Here is a 17,500-nt window from a genome sequence, read left to right on the forward strand (position 1 = left end):
AGGCAATAATTATGAGGAGGATTAAGACAGAGGAAGATAGTATGAGGCTACAAGATGACCTAGACAAGTTGAAGGAATAGTCCAACAAATGGATATTGAAGTTAAACCTAAGTAAATGTAAGGTAATGAAACTAGGCGGAGGAAATAGAAGGCCAGACACAGGATACCAAATGGGAGATGAAGTCCTTCACGAAACAGACAGAGAGAAAGATATGGTAGTTGATACAACGCAAAACCTGTCTCCTGAAGCCCACATCAAAAGAATAACATCGGCGGCGTATGCGAGGCTGGCTAACATCAGAACTGCCTTCAGACACCAGTGTAAGGAATCTTTCAGAACCTTGAATACCATGTTTGTAAGGCCAATCCTAGAGTATGCGGCCCCAGCATGGAGCCCGTACCTTGTCAAGCACAAGACGAAAATGGAAAAAGTTCAGATGTATGCCACTAGGCTAGTCGCGGAACTAAGAGACATGAGTTACGAGAAATGGCTGCGTGAAATGCACCTCAGGTCGCTGAAAGACAGAAGAGCTTGGGGAGACATGATCACTGCATACTAAATTCTCAGGGGAATTGACAGGGTTGACAGTGATGGACTATTTAACACGGGTGGTACACGCACAAGGAGACACAGGTGGAAGCTAAGTACCCAAATGAGTCGCAGAGACATTAGAAAGAATGTTTTCAGTGTCAGAGTAGTTAGTTAATGGAATGCATTAGGCAGTAATGTGGTGGAGGCTGACTCCATAAACAGTTTCAAATGTAGATATGATGAAGCGCGAGAAGCTCAGGAATCTGTACACCAGTAGATTCACAATTGAGAGGCAGGACCAAAGAGCAAAAGCTCAACTTCCGCAACAACAACAAGGCGAGTACTGATACACATGCACTCTGTGGCTCACTCTCACTGCCTCAGTTTCTAACCCACTTTAATGGAACAGGGAAGGAGAATGAACGCGATGTAACACTGCATAATGGAACGGGCGGGACAGGGAGATACTACCTGCGAGGTGAGCAACTAAGTATTTGAGGATTTCAGCAAGGAACTGAAGGAAATGAAGGACACAATAAAAATCCTCCAGACTGAACTGTGGGCACCTCAAAAACGGATCAAGAAACTCGAGGAAAATCTCAGTCAGACCAAGTATGAGTTATTCAACCGCCTGGAAACAAGGAATGAAAGTGATGGAAGACCTTTGCCAAAGACACAGAAATGTTTGCTAAAATGTCACAAAGCAGCCCAGGTACTATGTCTGCATCCAAAGAAGTGAATGAAGCTATGAAAGCAGCTACTTCTCAGGAAGCTGCTAAATGCTCTTCTCAGCTGCTGGAAAGAAAAAAGAGCTTTTTTGTAGTAATAGGAGTTCAAGAAGTCTCCAACCAAGAGTGAAGAAGGAAGGACGAAAGAACTGTGACGAAGAACCTGGAGGGTATACATATATATGTACCCTCATATATATATATATATATATATATATATATATATATATATATATATATATATATATATATATATATATATATATATATATATATATATTCAGTTGCATATTGTCCAGGGGACCATTCTGGCTTGTTCGCATATATATATATATATATATATATATATATATATATATATATATATATATATATATATATATATATATATATATATACGCAGAATAACCACATATGAAAAATAGAAAATGCTTAACGCGTTTTCGGCTAATTCGCCTTCATCAGAGCAAAGTAGAATCTGATGAAGGCGAATTAGCCGAAAACGCGTTAAGCATTTTCTATTTTTCATATGTGGTTATTCTGCATACTTGGATCAGTGTTTTTGTGATCATTGTTGCATATATATATACATATATATATATATATATATATATATATATATATATATATATATATATATATATATATATATATATATATATATATATATATATGTCGTACCTAGTAGCCAGAACGCACTTTTCTGCCTACTATGCAAGGCCCGATTTGCCTAATAAGCCAAGTTTTACTGAATTAATATATTTTCTTTAATATTTTTCTTATGAAATGATAAAGCTACCCATTTCATTACGCATGAGGTCAATTTTTTTTTATTGAAGTTAAAATTAACGTAGATATATGACCGAACCTAACCAACCCTACCTAACCTAACCAAACCTATCTTTAAACGTTAGGTTAGGTTAGGTACCCGAAAAAGTTAGGTTAGGTTAGGTTATGTAGGTTAGGTTGTCGAAAAACAATTAATTCATGAAAACTTGGCTTATTAGGCAAATTTGGCCTTGCATAGTAGGCTGAGAAGTGCGTTCTGGCTACTAGGTACGACATATATATATATATATATATATATATATATATATATATATATATATATATATATATATATATATATATATATATATATATATATATATAAAAGTTTGTGAGGGTACCACCTCTGGTGCCAATGTGGGGACCCACAGCCTCGGAGAAGAAAATAAAAAGTATTCAGAGGAGACCTTGTGGTTTCTCACTGAACACTAATATTATCTTCTCCTACCACCCCCATTCTTTTGTATGTACACATATATATTTACTTTATTTGAACTTTGTTACAAAAATGGAGTTACATATGGGTTACAAAGATGGTTATCATAGGTTGTCGAGTTCCTCCAGCTCCTCAGATGGCGGGCAGGAACCCTGGATGCAGTGCGCATTTCCCCTCTGTATCGCCACACTGAGGTGCTGGAAAAGAAAGCTTGCAGCTCTTGGGTCCCTTGTTGTTTCAATGAGCCTAGAACCCAGTTCCTCCAAAAAACTGGTAGCACTTTTACCCCAGGCGCCGAGTGTCTCAGAAGCAATGGGGACAAAATTGTAGTGGTGATCCAGTTCTCTATACTTACGGGATTTGGCTGCTTCCCTGTGGGTGGCAGCGCCACCTGGTTGTGCAACACTGAGGTTAATGTAGGTGTTAGCCAGGGTTGATACGCACGTGTAGTCCCATACCAACTGCTTGCCATTCTTCCAGGGGTTCACTGTGATACCATCCGGGCGACCAATAAGAGCATCAGAGTTACGGGGCGTTAGGTAACGGGGCTCTCTTTCAGCTGGGCATCCAGCTGTGGTGAGGCTCCTCTTGATGATGTCGTTAACTTCATTGTGCCTCGAGTGCCATCCCCCTGTGCTTTGGCAGAGTAGGCCATGGTGGCCGTACCTGTCAGCCACCACCTCGCCGCAAATACACCTATATCTGGTGTGGATTGGGGCAGCAAGGCGGAGGGCCACAGCAATTCGGAGGGCATGTGGTGTGAGACGCGTGCCAGTTGCCGACATTGGGGTTGCTAACAGGAAATCCCCTGCATGTGGTGCTGCTACTGCTGTGAGGCGAGCAATGTCGTGTTGTGTTGTTGCAGCACCCAGGCACTCTGCAGCAACTTGGTCTACAATGGGGCCATCCCAGCTGGATTGCCTGTGGGCTTTTGGGGATGGTGGTTGAGGTGATTGGCCTGCACGAGAGGCCCACTCTGTGGCACAGCGTGTAAAATTGGGATCATGTACACCTGCCAGCTGATGTAAGTGGGCAGGTAGAATTTCCTTCACAAGGTCGTCGGATGCTGATAAGGAGGACAGGAAGGCTGGAACAACGATATATATATATATATATATATATATATATATATATATATATATATATATATATATATATATATATATAGAGAGAGAGAGAGAGAGAGAGAGAGAGAGAGAGAGAGAGAGAGAGAGAGAGAGAGAGAGAGAGAGAGAGAGAGAGAGAGAGAGAGAGAGAGAGAGAGAGAGGGTTTTCAGGCTAGGAGGCTACAAGCAGGAAAGGAAGCGACTGATAAAGATGGTGTTTACGAATGAAACCACAAAAGATGCAATATTATTCAGGTAGAGCAATCGTCTGCATGTAAGTTTTTTTTTGTTTTGATGTTTTTTCTGTAGAAGGACAGACTGATGGAAGAGAGAGACAGGGCACCAGAAGCAAGGAGGGGAAAAGGGAATGGGGGAGCCACAGTTCAGCACCTTCAGTAACTTCAGAGGGAGTGGGAAACCCTTCACCAGTAGGTCAGCATCTCCAGAGAAGAGTGTAACAGACCAACCTTCTGTTCCAACCCAAACTTTTCTCCCGTAATTACCACCTACATCTCTCCAATACGTAGAGACCCTCTGCAGAACATGCCCTGCCTGATCCCCGACCCCATGCTCTGCCTGATCCCCCACCCTATGCCCTGCCTGATCCCCCACCCCATGCTCTGCCTGATCCCCCACCCTATGCCCTGCCTGATCCCCCACCCCATGCTCTGCCTGATCCCCCACCCTATGCCCTGCCTGATCCCCCACCCCATGCTCTGCCTGATCCCCCACCCCATGCTCTGCCTGATCCCCCACCCTATGCCCTGCCTGATCCCCCACCCCATGCTCTGCCTGATCCCCCACCCTATGCCCTGCCTGATCCCCCACCCCATGCTCTGCCTGATCCCCCACCCTATGCCCTGCATGATCCCCCACCCCATGCTCTGCCTCGTCCCCTACCTTATGCCCTGCCTGATCCCCCACCCCATGCTCTGCCTCGTCCCCTACCTTATGTCCTGCCTGATCCCCCACCCTATGCCCTGCCTGATCCCCCACCCCATGCTCTGCCTCGTCCCCTACCTTATGCCCTGCCTGATCCCCCACCCCATGCTCTGCCTCGTCCCCTACCTTATGTCCTGCCTGATCCCCCACCCTATGTCCTGCCTGATCCCCCACCCTATGCCCTGCCTGATCCCCCACCCTATGCCCTGCCTGATCCCCCACCCTATGCCCTGCCTGATCCCCCACCCTATGCCCTGCCTGATCCTTCTTTCTCCAGGTAAGGGTCCCACCAGCAACATCAGCAAGTCTACCAGCAACATCTACAAGTCCACCAACAACATCAACAAGTCACAAGTAACTCCACAACTCTCTCGCCCGCCCTTACCCAGCCAGTTTGGCGTCTCAGGGAACACCCAACGTAACTACAATGATTGTTAATGATAATGTCGTCGCTACAACGTTGTATGAGCGAAGTAGCAGGCATCCATCAATCTCATGACACTATGGAGTTGTGCTCTGGTTGTCGGTCTGGAGTGGCCTCTACAGGGCGCAAAGCCAGGGTAGGTTGATATGGGGGAGAAGCTGTCACCCATGCAGCAGATCCCCACCTCCTCTCCACGGTGCTGAAATACGATTGGTTCCAGAGCGTAGTAATGGTTCACATAATGCCATATAAATGCGTGGCGTCTTGACTGGGGTGTGGGAAGGGGGAGGGGAGGCGTGAACCCTCCCATCTCACACATACGAACTGTCACCAAACTTTGTGTCTCAAACTCGCTGAAAGTATCGTACGCGTTATGATATTAACGTTTAAGTAATATGACAGAAATAAATGCAAATTATGATTTTTTTTAAGAGGAAATGTGGAGGCCGCTCATTCGTGGTCATCATAGTTTAGCGACACAGGTTCGATCCCTTTGTGCTGCCTCTCTTTTTACTTTTTTCTTATTATTACATCACGTTCTTGTCCTTTCATTGTGCACGATTATTCATTTTGCTATGAAATACTTTTCAATAAAGCAACAGTTTTCGTTGGGAATAAAGGGACTCAAAATAATCAAATGCTTCGTCGTTTCCAGTAAGGTCTAAGACCTGAGATAAGTAGGTACTCCTTTACGTTATCTCTACTCTAGACCTAGTCTCACCTACCCTAACCTTACCTGACCTACCCTAACCTGACCTAAATCTTACCTTACTTACCTTAATCTTACCTGACCTTCTCTAACCTTACCTGACCTTCCTTTACCTAACCCGACTTACTCTAATCTTACCTAATCTTCCCTAACCTTACCTGACCTTACCTAACCCAAACTGACCTACACTAACCTCACCTACCAAGAGACAATTCACACCACCATGGGAGGATTGTAACGTAGATGTAGTAATTATTCCCTTACAAAAGAAAAAAAATATGAGATAGGTGAGGCCAACATATGATTGTATAATTAGACAACTGCCTACAGAAAACACTCTACATGTATATTGTGATGGGTCAGTAGCTAGGGATGGAAAGGCAGGATGTGGAGTCTTGATCAGGGAGTACACTGACATCGGCACTGTAGATACTGTTATTGGACGCCGCTTAACTGACAATGTCTCTTCAACGCAGGCCGGACTCCAAGCTTCAAGCTGTATTAGCAGGATTACAGGAAGTAGTCAAATGTGGTAAAAATGCCAGTTTGTTTGTAGACAGTAGAGGAGCGCTGGAGTCTTTAAATAGCAAACGCCCAGTATACCAGCATATTATGATCCAACCCGTTCTCGCACTTGCTTACGGTCAATATTGGCTTATTTAATAAGTGCATATGTGACATACTAATTGATTGTGAATATTTTAGTTTACCTTGAAAAGCTTCATAGAAAACACCGACCTCACCTAACCTTCTTAGTATGTTAAGATAAGCATCTTATTGCTTCATATTTACAATTATTACTTAACCTATCAACGGTATAGGTTAAGTAATAATTGTAATTGGCCAGCACCATTACTTAACCTATACCTATCAACGGTATAGGTTAAGTAATAATTGTAATTAAGAAGCAATAAGATGCTTATCTTAACATACTAAGAAGGTTAGGTGAGGTCGGTGTTTTCTATGAAGCTTTTCAAGGTAAACTAAAATATTCACAATCAATTAGTATGTCACATATGCACTTATTAAATATGCCAATATTGACTGTAAGCAAGTGCGAGAACGGGTTGTATGATCGAGTGTAGAGAGAATGTTAAGACATTAGAAAAAACTGGGTATAAAACAAGATTCATGTGGATTCCTTCACATGTGGGAATACTGTTGAATGAGGTAGTTGATGACATTGCGAAGAGAGCCACAGAAAAAACTCTTGTCGATGTTGTATGTCAGAAAACTTTGAAACACATACAGACAAGAATCAAGATGATCCAAGAGGACGAGGAAAAAGTTAAGACAATGAGAATTGTGGACAACAGTAACACACTTAAGCATTATTCAATAATAAATACAAATTCGTCCTTTACCTATGGAAGAGGAAAGTCTACTAGTAAGGATTCCATTTACATGAGATTAAGATTAGGATACAAATATATCTGGCAATACGGTGTTGATGTCAGTGAAAAAGATAAGGAGTGTAAATTATGTAGTATGCCGCACGCCCACACCTTAGAACATTATGTATTAGAGTGACATCGTATTGATAACTATAGAAAATAAGGAAATAAGTAGTGTACTAAATCAAATTGTTTGGATGTGTGATAATGATATGATAGACAGGATACTTAGGAGCTACAAGAATTTTGCCCCAAGAGTGTAACACTTATATGCTGTGCTTATTTTATTAACCTGCAATGTTAAATGGGATTCATGTATTGTGATTTGTATATTTGTACTCACTAAATTTGTGCGCCCCTTGAGGGACTTGAAGTAAAGGGAGGTGGGGGGGGGGGGTAGAAATAGCCTAAGCTACTCTATCCCTTTGAGATGTATTTTATTGTCTCAATAAACGTACTTGACCTTGAACCTCACCTACTCCAGCCTAACCTAACCTAACCTTCCCTCGCCTAACCTAACCTAACCTTCCCTCGCCTAACCTAACCTAACCTTCCCTCGCCTAACCTAACCTAACCTTCCCTCGCCTAACCTAACCTAACCTTCCCTCGCCTAACCTAACCTAACCTTCCCTCGCCTAACCAAACGAAAATTACACGTAGTTTTATTTTACATGTGGTGTGGAGGAGACACGTGACGTCACTATGACGGCCCGGGGTAATAGATCCTTCAGGTTGTTTGTGCCCCGCAGAGCCGCCGCCGGGGCTGCAGTGGAGCAGCAGCGGCGTGTCTGTGGCCGGGGCGACGAAGGTGCAGCGGGAGGGCCAGGTGGCCAGCACCGTGCTGCACGTGGTGGCCTCCAGGGCCACCGCGGGGGCCAACATCACCTGCGCCACCACCAACACCCTCCCGCCCACTCCCGCCAACATCCATCCCGCCATCACCAGCGTCTCCAACGTCACTCTCACCAACAACGACGTTGACGCGTCATCAGCGGTCGCAGCGGTCTCCACCACCACCATCACCAACACCACCACCATCACCAACGCCGTCACCGCCACCATCACCGTCAATCGTGAGTACCCCCGTGTTCTTACCCTGCTGGGACGGGCGTCTGTCCCGACATATGTGCCCCAGGAGTATACACCAACGCTCTGGGAATCTACCCGTCTACCACACTCAACGTTGCGTGTGCTGTGGTAGATGTTTCCCCTCTCTGGACTGTTCCTCAGGACTCCCCTCTCCCCTTCCCTTCCACGTCTCCCTCCCGTATCCTGGGACAGTTCCAGTCACTCCCTTCGTCAATTTTACAATTATTTAAGATCTTATCCGGTATTTTGTAGGCTTCCTTCCTTCTATTGTTCCTATCAGCTGCAAACATCGACTTGTAGGAGTCTGTCGTCACGTAGGGAGTCTATATCCTCACGTAGGGAGTCTGTATCCTCACGTAGGGAGTCTGTATCCTCACGTAGGGAGTCTGTATCCTCACGTAGGGAGTCTGTATCTACACGTAGGGAGTCTGTATCCACACGTAGGGAGTCTGTATCCTCACGTAGGGAGTCTGTATCCACACGTAGGGAGTCTGTATCCACACGTATGAATCTATATACTGCAGTAGGAGGCCGTCCATACCTCATCTGCCTCTGTTCTTCCTCATTAGCTAAGCTGCACTGAATATTCAAACACCAGCTGGATCCACAGGCTCCTAATATGCCATTGTGGTGTGCCTCTTCAATATGCTGCATTCTGCATTATCATTTATGTAAGTGTGAGTCAGTCCTTCCATCTCATTGTTTACTTGTCATGTTGTATAGAGAAGTTCCCCCCCCCCCTTCATGGTGTATAATAATGCTCATTTGTCACGGCTGTATAGGCACGTTTCCACCATCATGGTGTATAATAATGTTCATTTGTCATGCTGTATAATAATAATTCCGCTCTTCATCTTCGCTGGATTCCAAGGGGGAGTTCAATCTCAAATTATATTTTGTGTGTAGTTCGTGTTTAATGTTAGACGTTGTTCTCCTGTTGTGTCTGCTGTTGTGGTTGTCTTCTGTGTCTGCTGTTGTGGCTGTCTTCTGTGTCTGCTGTTGTGGCTGTCTTCTGTGTCTGCTGTTGTGGCTGTCTTCTGTGTCTGCTGTTGTGGCTGTCTTCTGTGTCTGCTGTTGTGACTGTCTTCTGTGTCTGCTGTTGTGACTGTCTTCTGTGTCTGCTGTTGTGGTTGTCTTCTGTGTCTGCTGTTGTGGCTGTCTTCTGTGTCTGCTGTTGTGGTTGTCTTCTGTGTCTGCTGTTGTGGCTGTCTTCTGTGTCTGCTGTTGTGGTTGTCTTCTGTGTCTGCTGTTGTGGCCGTCTTCTGTGTCTGCTGTTGTGGCTGTCTTCTGTGTCTGCTGTTGTGGTTGTCTTCTGTGTCTGCTGTTGTGGCTGTCTTCTGTGTCTGCTGTTGTGGTTGTCTTCTGTGTCTGCTGTTGTGGTTGTCTTCTGTGTCTGCTGTTGTGGCTGTCTTCTGTGTCTGCTGTTGTGGTTGTCTTCTGTGTCTGCTGTTGTGGCCGTCTTCTGTGTCTGCTGTTGTGGCTGTCTTCTGTGTCTGCTGTTGTGGTTGTCTTCTGTGTCTGCTGTTGTGGCTGTCTTCTGTGTCTGCTGTTGTGGCTGTCTTCTGTGTCTGCTGTTGTGGTTGTCTTCTGTGTCTGCTGTTGTGGCTGTCTTCTGTGTCTGCTGTTGTGGCCGTCTTCTGTGTCTGCTGTTGTGGTTGTCTTTTGTGTCTGCTGTTGTGGCTGTCTTCTGTGTCTGCTGTTGTGGCTGTCTTCTGTGTCTGCTGTTGTGGCTGTCTTCTGTGTCTGCTGTTGTGGCTGTCTTCTGTGTCTGCTGTTGTGGCCGTCTTCTGTGTCTGCTGTTGTGGTTGTCTTCTGTGTCTGCTGTTGTGGCCGTCTTCTGTGTCTGCTGTTGTGGTTGTCTTCTGTGTCTGCTGTTGTGGTTGTCTTCTGTGTCTGCTGTTGTGGCCGTCTTCTGTGTCTGCTGTTGTGGCTGTCTTCTGTGTCTCTTTATCTTCTCTCTCTAGTTGTAACTTTTTCTCCTCTCTCTCATTCTAGTTTTTTCCACTATTTCACGATTTATCTCTAACTCAGGAATTTTCCCTAAGAGGCTCACATTACGTTCATCTTGGTCACTTTCATCATCACTTCCCTGGTCTTCCTTTTCAGTGGGAAACCCTAACATTTTCACCTTTGCTCTGCACTTCACTTTCCTGCTTACCAGCAGGTTTTAAATGCCTATATACCTTTGAGAGGATTTCCACACGTGAGTCCCGATCGCTCACCTTAATCTCAAGGCACTTATTAAAACCAACGCAGGTTTTCCAAGATGTTTCAACGTGGGAAGGCAGCCCTACTGGTTCAAGAACTCCTGAACATCGTCCAGAGTGTCAATGGTCTGTTTCTCGGCCATGGTTCGCTGTCGTAACGTTGCACACAATCACGTAACACTGCACTGATTCCCAACACCGCAAAATACACTTAACACTTGTACACAAACAAAGGGGAAATCTAGACAAGAGGATTGCACAAAGTACTTAACCAGTTCTGTCACTCTTACCTGATGAGGAGTCTGATTATGTTACGGCCAGCTTGGACCAGTAACCGGGTTCTTGCTGTTAATGTGTCTTATAACCTCTTCGTCTTTATCATACCCCAAGTCGATGATAAGTTTTCAAGAACTGGCTGAGGCAAGTGGTAGTGCAAAGAATAAAGGGTGGACAAACTTTACGCAATTACACCTTCACCAATATATATTCACCTTCACCACTATATATATAACATCTCTAAGTATTACTACACATATTTACACTGTGTTGCTTTCACTCAGGACACTCAATAGATCGATAGTGTTCATCAAATCCCAGTAAGTCCACTACGTCCAGGTACATGTCGTCCACGCTTAATGGTAACTATCGGCGAGGTCACCTTCCTCAACATGGGCCAGTCCACACACCGTATCGTCAGTGTGTCAATACCCCACATCTGCTCCCCAGAGACACACTGGCAGAGGGTTCAGCAATACTCTGACAGGGTCCTCAAATAATCCCATACAGGAATAGCTAACATGCTGGCAGACGCCTCTAGCAACACACTAGCAGCACTTCTCAACAGATGCACCACTATCGTCTCGTTACTCTTCTTGCCCAAATCCCGGGTACGTCGGTCAATACAACACTGCATAAATCCAGCAGCTAACACACTGCTACAACCGACGGCGGCTACTTTGTCCTCTCACAGGACCAAGTCAGGAGTTCTGGACTGCCCAAAGTGAACTGGATTCCTCAGCGCAATCGCCTCCTTACATCACTTTTTTGATCATAAAACGTCATTAGCTTGACAGACAGTATACTGGGTAACACCCTTCCACCGGGAAAATGAAATTGTAATTGTTTTCACAACCTAGATGGCGTTGATCTAACACTGCCTGTTAAGTAACAGGCAGTGTTACTTAACAGGCAGTGATTGATTAACACTGCCTGTTAAGTAACACTGCGTGTTAAGGAACCTTGTCCGTTGAGGAACACTGTCGTTCAAGGAATACCGGTAGTCAATGAACGATCTGTGAAAGAACCTTGTCTGTCAAGGAACACAGCCCGTCATGAAACACTGCCGACAAGAAACACTATCCGTTAAGGGACACTGCCAAACTAAAATTTTTGCCGGTCAAAGAAAATCGGCGAAAACGAACACATAGAACACTTTCATCAAGGAAAACTGTCCGTCAAGGAACTCTTACCAACAAGAAACACTGCCGGTCAAAGAACACCGTCCGTCAAGGGACTCATACCAACAAAAAACGCTCCCGGTCAACGAACACCGTCGGTCAAGGAACGCTACCGGTCAAAGAATACTACCGGTCAAGGAACACTGTCGGTCAAGGAACACTACCGGTCAAGGAACACTGTCAGTCAAGGAACACTGCCGGTCAAGGAACACTACAGGTCAAGGAACACTAGGGGTCAAGGAACACACAGCTGGCCAGGGAAGGCTGTCAATAAGGAGCGGTGCGAGAGGCCAGGCGCGGGGGCAGCCCATGCATCAAGGGGCGGCGCTCCCATCTCCCGCGCGTTCATACATTCTCATCTTTCCCCTATTACCTGATGTCTTAAGTCTTGTCTTTGGCACCCCAGCGCTGTGTGTGTTGGGCTAGTTGTGTTGGGCTAGTTGTGTTGGGCTAGTAGTGCTGGGCTAGTTGTGTTGGGCTAGTTGTGTTGGGCTAGTTGTGTTGGGCTAGTTGTGTTGGGCTAGTTGTGTTGGGCTAGTTGTGTTGGGCTAGTTGTGTTGGGCTAGTTGTGTTGGGCTAGTTGTGTTGGGCTAGTTGTGTTGGGCTAGTTGTGTTGGGCTAGTTGTGCTGGGCTAGTAGTGCTGGGCTAGTTGTGTTGGGCTAGTTGTGTTGGGCTAGTAGTGTTGGGCTAGTTGTGTTGGGCTAGTTGTGTTGGGCTAGTTGTGTTGGGCTAGTTGTGTTGGGCTAGTTGTGTTGGGCTAGTTGTGTTGGGCTAGTTGTGTTGGGCTAGTAGTGCTGGGCTAGTTGTGTTGGGCTAGTTGTGTTGGGCTAGTTGTGTTGGGCTAGTTGTGTTGGGCTAGTAGTGTTGGGCTAGTTGTGTTGGGCTAGTAGTGTTGGGCTAGTTGTGTTGGGCTAGTTGTGTTGGGCTAGTTGTGTTGGGCTAGTTGTGTTGGGCTAGTTGTGTTGGGCTAGTTGTGTTGGGCTAGTTGTGTTGGGCTAGTTGTGTTGGGCTAGTAGTGCTGGGCTAGTTGTGTTGGGCTAGTTGTGTTGGGCTAGTTGTGTTGGGCTAGTTGTGTTGGGCTAGTAGTGTTGGGCTAGTTGTGCTGGGCTAGTAGTGCTGGGCTAGTAGTGTTGGGCTAGTTGTGTTGGGCTAGTAGTGCTGGGCTAGTTGTGTTGGGCTAGTTGTGTTGGGCTAGTTGTGCTGGGCTAGTAGTGTTGGGCTAGTTGTGCTGGGCTAGTTGTGTTGGGCTAGTTGTGTTGGGCTAGTTGTGTTGGGCTAGTTGTGCTGGGCTAGTAGTGTTGGGCTAGTTGTGTTGGGCTAGTAGTGCTGGGCTAGTTGTGTTGGGCTAGTTGTGTTGGGCTAGTAGTGTTGGGCTAGTTGTGCTGGGCTAGTTGTGTTGGGCTAGTTGTGTTGGGCTAGTAGTGTTGGGCTAGTTGTGCTGGGCTAGTAGTGCTGGGCTAGTAGTGTTGGGCTAGTTGTGTTGGGCTAGTAGTGCTGGGCTAGTTGTGTTGGGCTAGTTGTGTTGGGCTAGTTGTGCTGGGCTAGTAGTGTTGGGCTAGTTGTGCTGGGCTAGTTGTGTTGGGCTAGTAGTGTTGGGCTAGTTGTGTTGGGCTAGTTGTGTTGGGCTAGTTGTGTTGGGCTAGTTGTGTTGGGCTAGTTGTGCTGGGCTAGTAGTGTTGGGCTAGTTGTGTTGGGCTAGTAGTGCTGGGCTAGTTGTGTTGGGCTAGTTGTGTTGGGCTAGTTGTGTTGGGCTAGTTGTGCTGGGCTGGTAGTGTTGGGCTAGTTGTGCTGGGCTAGTAGTGTTGGGCTAGTTGTGTTGGGCTAGTTGTGTTGGGCTAGTTGTGCTGGGCTAGTAGTGTTGGGCTAGTAGTGTTGGGCTAGTTGTGTTGGGCTAGTAGTGCTGGGCTAGTTGTGTTGGGCTAGTTGTGTTGGGCTAGTAGTGTTGGGCTAGTTGCGTTGGGCTAGTAGTGTTGGGCTAGTTGCGTTGGGCTAGTTGTGTTGGGCTAGTTGTGCTGGGCTAGTAGTGTTGGGCTAGTTGTGCTGGGCTAGTAGTGTTGGGCTAGTAGTGCTGGGCTAGTAGTGTTGGGCTGGTAGTGTTGGGCTGGTAGTGTTGGGCTAGTAGTGTTGGGCTAGTTGTGTTGGGCTAGTTGTGTTGGGCTAGTTGTGTTGGGCTAGTAGTGTTGGGCTAGTTGTGTTGGGCTAGTAGTGTTGGGCTAGTAGTGTTGGGCTAGTTGTGCTGGGCTAGTAGTGTTGGGCTAGTAGTGTTGGGCTAGTTGTGCTGGGCTAGTAGTGTTGGGCTGGTAGTGTTGGGCTAGTAGTGCTGGGCTAGTAGTGTTGGGCTAGTAGTGTTGGGCTGGTAGTGTTGGGCTGGTAGTGTTGGGCTAGTAGTGTTGGGCTAGTAGTGTTGGGCTAGTAGTGTTGGGCTGGTAGTGTTGGGCTGGTAGTGTTGGGCTAGTAGTGTTGGGCTAGTTGTGCTGGGCTAGTAGTGTTGGGCTGGTAGTGTTGGGCTAGTAGTGTTGGGCTAGTAGTGTTGGGCTAGTAGTGTTGGGCTGGTAGTGTTGGGCTGGTAGTGTTGGGCTAGTAGTGTTGGGCTGGTAGTGTTGGGCTGGTAGTGTTGGGCTAGTAGTGCTGGGCTAGTAGTGTTGGGCTAGTAGTGTTGGGCTGGTAGTGTTGGGCTAGTAGTGTTGGGCTAGTAGTGTTGGGCTAGTAGTGTTGGGCTAGTAGTGTTGGGCTAGTAGTGTTGGGCTGGTAGTGTTGGGCTAGTAGTGTTGGGCTAGTAGTGTTGGGCTAGTAGTGTTGGGCTAGTAGTGTTGGGCTAGTAGTGTTGGGCTGGTAGTGTTGGGCTAGTAGTGTTGGGCTAGTAGTGTTGGGCTGGTAGTGTTGGGCTGGTAGTGTTGGGCTAGTAGTGCTGGGCTAGTAGTGTTGGGCTAGTAGTGTTGGGCTGGTAGTGTTGGGCTAGTAGTGTTGGGCTAGTAGTGTTGGGCTAGTAGTGTTGGGCTGGTAGTGTTGGGCTAGTAGTGTTGGGCTAGTAGTGTTGGGCTAGTAGTGTTGGGCTGGTAGTGTTGGGCTAGTAGTGTTGGGCTGGTAGTGTTGGGCTAGTAGTGTTGGGCTAGTAGTGTTGGGCTGGTAGTGTTGGGCTGGTAGTGTTGGGCTAGTAGTGCTGTGCTAGTAGTGTTGGGCTAGTAGTGTTGGGCTGGTAGTGTTGGGCTAGTAGTGTTGGGCTAGTAGTGTTGGGCTAGTAGTGTTGGGCTGGTAGTGTTGGGCTAGTAGTGTTGGGCTAGTAGTGTTGGGCTAGTAGTGTTGGGCTGGTAGTGTTGGGCTGGTAGTGTTGGGCTAGTAGTGTTGGGCTAGTTGTGCTGGGCTAGTAGTGTTGGGCTGGTAGTGTTGGGCTAGTAGTGTTGGGCTAGTTGTGCTGGGCTAGTAGTGTTGGGCTGGTAGTGTTGGGCTAGTAGTATTGGGCTAGTTGTGCTGGGCTGGTAGTGTTGGGCTAGTAGTGTTGGGCTAGTTGTGTTGGGCTAGTAGTGTTGGGCTAGTAGTGTTGGGCTAGTTGTGCTGGGCTAGTAGTGTTGGGCTAGTAGTGTTGGGCTAGTTGTGCTGGGCTGGTAGTGTTGGGCTAGTAGTGTTGGGCTAGTTGTGTTGGGCTAGTAGTGTTGGGCTGGTAGTGTTGGGCTAGTAGTGTTGGGCTAGTAGTGTTGGGCTGGTAGTGTTGGGCTAGTAGTGCTGGGCTAGTAGTGTTGGGCTGGTAGTGTTGGGCTGGTAGTGTTGGGCTAGTAGTGTTGGGCTAGTTGTGCTGGGCTAGTAGTGTTGGGCTGGTAGTGTTGGGCTAGTAGTGTTGGGCTAGTTGTGTTGGGCTAGTAGTGTTGGGCTGGTAGTGTTGGGCTAGTTGTGCTGGGCTAGTAGTGTTGGGCTGGTAGTGTTGGGCTAGTAGTGTTGGGCTAGTTGTGTTGGGCTAGTAGTGTCGGGCTGGTAGTGTTGGGCTAGTTGTGTTGGGCTAGTAGTGTTGGGCTGGTAGTGTTGGGCTAGTAGTGTTGGGCTGGTAGTGTTGGGCTAGTTGTGCTGGGCTAGTAGTGTTGGGCTGGTAGTGTTGGGCTAGTAGTGTTGGGCTAGTTGTGTTGGGCTAGTAGTGTTGGGCTAGTAGTGTTGGGCTAGTAGTGTTGGGCTAGTTGTGTTGGGCTAGTAGTGTTGGGCTAGTAGTGTTGGGCTAGTTGTGTTGGGCTAGTAGTGTTGGGCTGGTAGTGTTGGGCTAGTAGTGCTGGACTGGTAGTGTTGGGCTGGTAGTGTTGGGCTGGTAGTGTTGGGCTAGTAGTGCTGGACTAGTAGTGCTGGGCTAGTTGTGTTGGGCTAGTAGTGTTGGGCTAGTAGTGTTGGGCTAGTTGTGTTGGGCTAGTAGTGTTGGGCTGGTAGTGTTGGACTGGTAGTGTTGGGCTAGTAGTGTTGGGCTGGTAGTGTTGGGCTAGTTGTGTTGGGCTAGTAGTGTTGGGCTGGTAGTGTTGGACTGGTAGTGTTGGGCTAGTAGTGTTGGGCTGGTAGTGTTGGACTGGTAGTGTTGGGCTAGTTGTGCTGAGCTAGTTGTGCTGGGCTAGTAGTGTTGGGCTAGTTGTGCTGGGCTAGTAGTGCTGGGCTAGTTGTGTTGGGCTGGTAGTGTTGGGCTGGTAGTGTTGGGCTAGTAGTGCTGGACTGGTAGTGTTGGGCTGGTAGTGTTGGGCTGGTAGTGTTGGACTGGTAGTGTTGGGCTAGTAGTGTTGGGCTGGTAGTGTTGGGCTAGTTGTGCTGGGCTAGTAGTGTTGGGCTAGTAGTGTTGGGCTAGTTGTGTTGGGCTAGTTGTGTTGGGCTAGTTGTGCTGGGCTAGTTGTGCTGGGCTAGTAGTGTTGGGCTGGTAGTGTTGGGCTGGTAGTGTTGGGCTGGTAGTGTTGGGCTGGTAGTGTTGGGCTAGTAGTGTTGGGCTGGTAGTGTTGGGCTGGTAGTGTTGGGCTGGTAGTGTTGGGCTGGTAGTGTTGGGCTGGTAGTGTTGGGCTAGTAGTGTTGGGCTAGTAGTGTTGGGCTAGTAGTGTTGGGCTAGTAGTGTTGGGCTAGTAGTGTTGGGCTGGTAGTGTTGGGCTAGTGGTGTTGGGCTAGTTGTGCTGGGCTAGTTGTGCTGGGCTAGTAGTGTTGGGCTGGTAGTGTTGGGCTGGTAGTGTTGGGCTGGTAGTGTTGGGCTGGTAGTGTTGAGCTAGTTGTGTTGGGCTAGTAGTGTTGGGCTAGTAGTGTTGGGCTGGTAGTGTTGGGCTGGTAGTGTTGGGCTGGTAGTGTTGGGCTAGTAGTGTTGGGCTAGTAGTGCTGGGCTAGTTGTGTTGGGCTGGTAGTGTTGGGCTAGTTGTGTTGGGCTAGTAGTGTTGGGCTAGTTGTGTTGGGCTGGTAGTGTTGGGCTAGTTGTGTTGGGCTAGTAGTGTTGGGCTAGTAGTGTTGGGCTGGTAGTGTTGGGCTGGTAGTGTTGGGCTAGTTGTGTTGGGCTAGTAGTGTTGGGCTAGTTGTGTTGGGCTGGTAGTGTTGGGCTAGTTGTGTTGGGCTAGTAGTGTTGGGCTAGTAGTGTTGGGCTGGTAGTGTTGGGCTAGTAGTGTTGGGCTGGTAGTGTTGGGCTAGTAGTGTTGGGCTGGTAGTGTTGGGCTGG

The 17,500-nt window shown here is 47.4% G+C and overlaps 1 protein-coding gene across 1 annotated transcript in view; it reads left to right on the forward strand.

The window, feature by feature from the left end:
- The window catches only part of LOC123745457 (hemicentin-2), a 209,460-nt gene that overhangs the window by 41,117 nt on the left and 150,843 nt on the right, over positions 1–17,500 (forward strand). Inside the window, exon 2 of the mRNA XM_069302653.1 lies at positions 7,849–8,172. Coding sequence (XP_069158754.1) covers positions 7,849–8,172 — 324 coding nt within the window. The remainder of the gene's footprint in view (positions 1–7,848; positions 8,173–17,500) is intronic.

Source organism: Procambarus clarkii, chromosome 1 (genome assembly GCF_040958095.1).
Source record: "Procambarus clarkii isolate CNS0578487 chromosome 1, FALCON_Pclarkii_2.0, whole genome shotgun sequence".
Classification (NCBI taxonomy): Eukaryota; Metazoa; Arthropoda; class Malacostraca; order Decapoda; family Cambaridae; genus Procambarus; species Procambarus clarkii.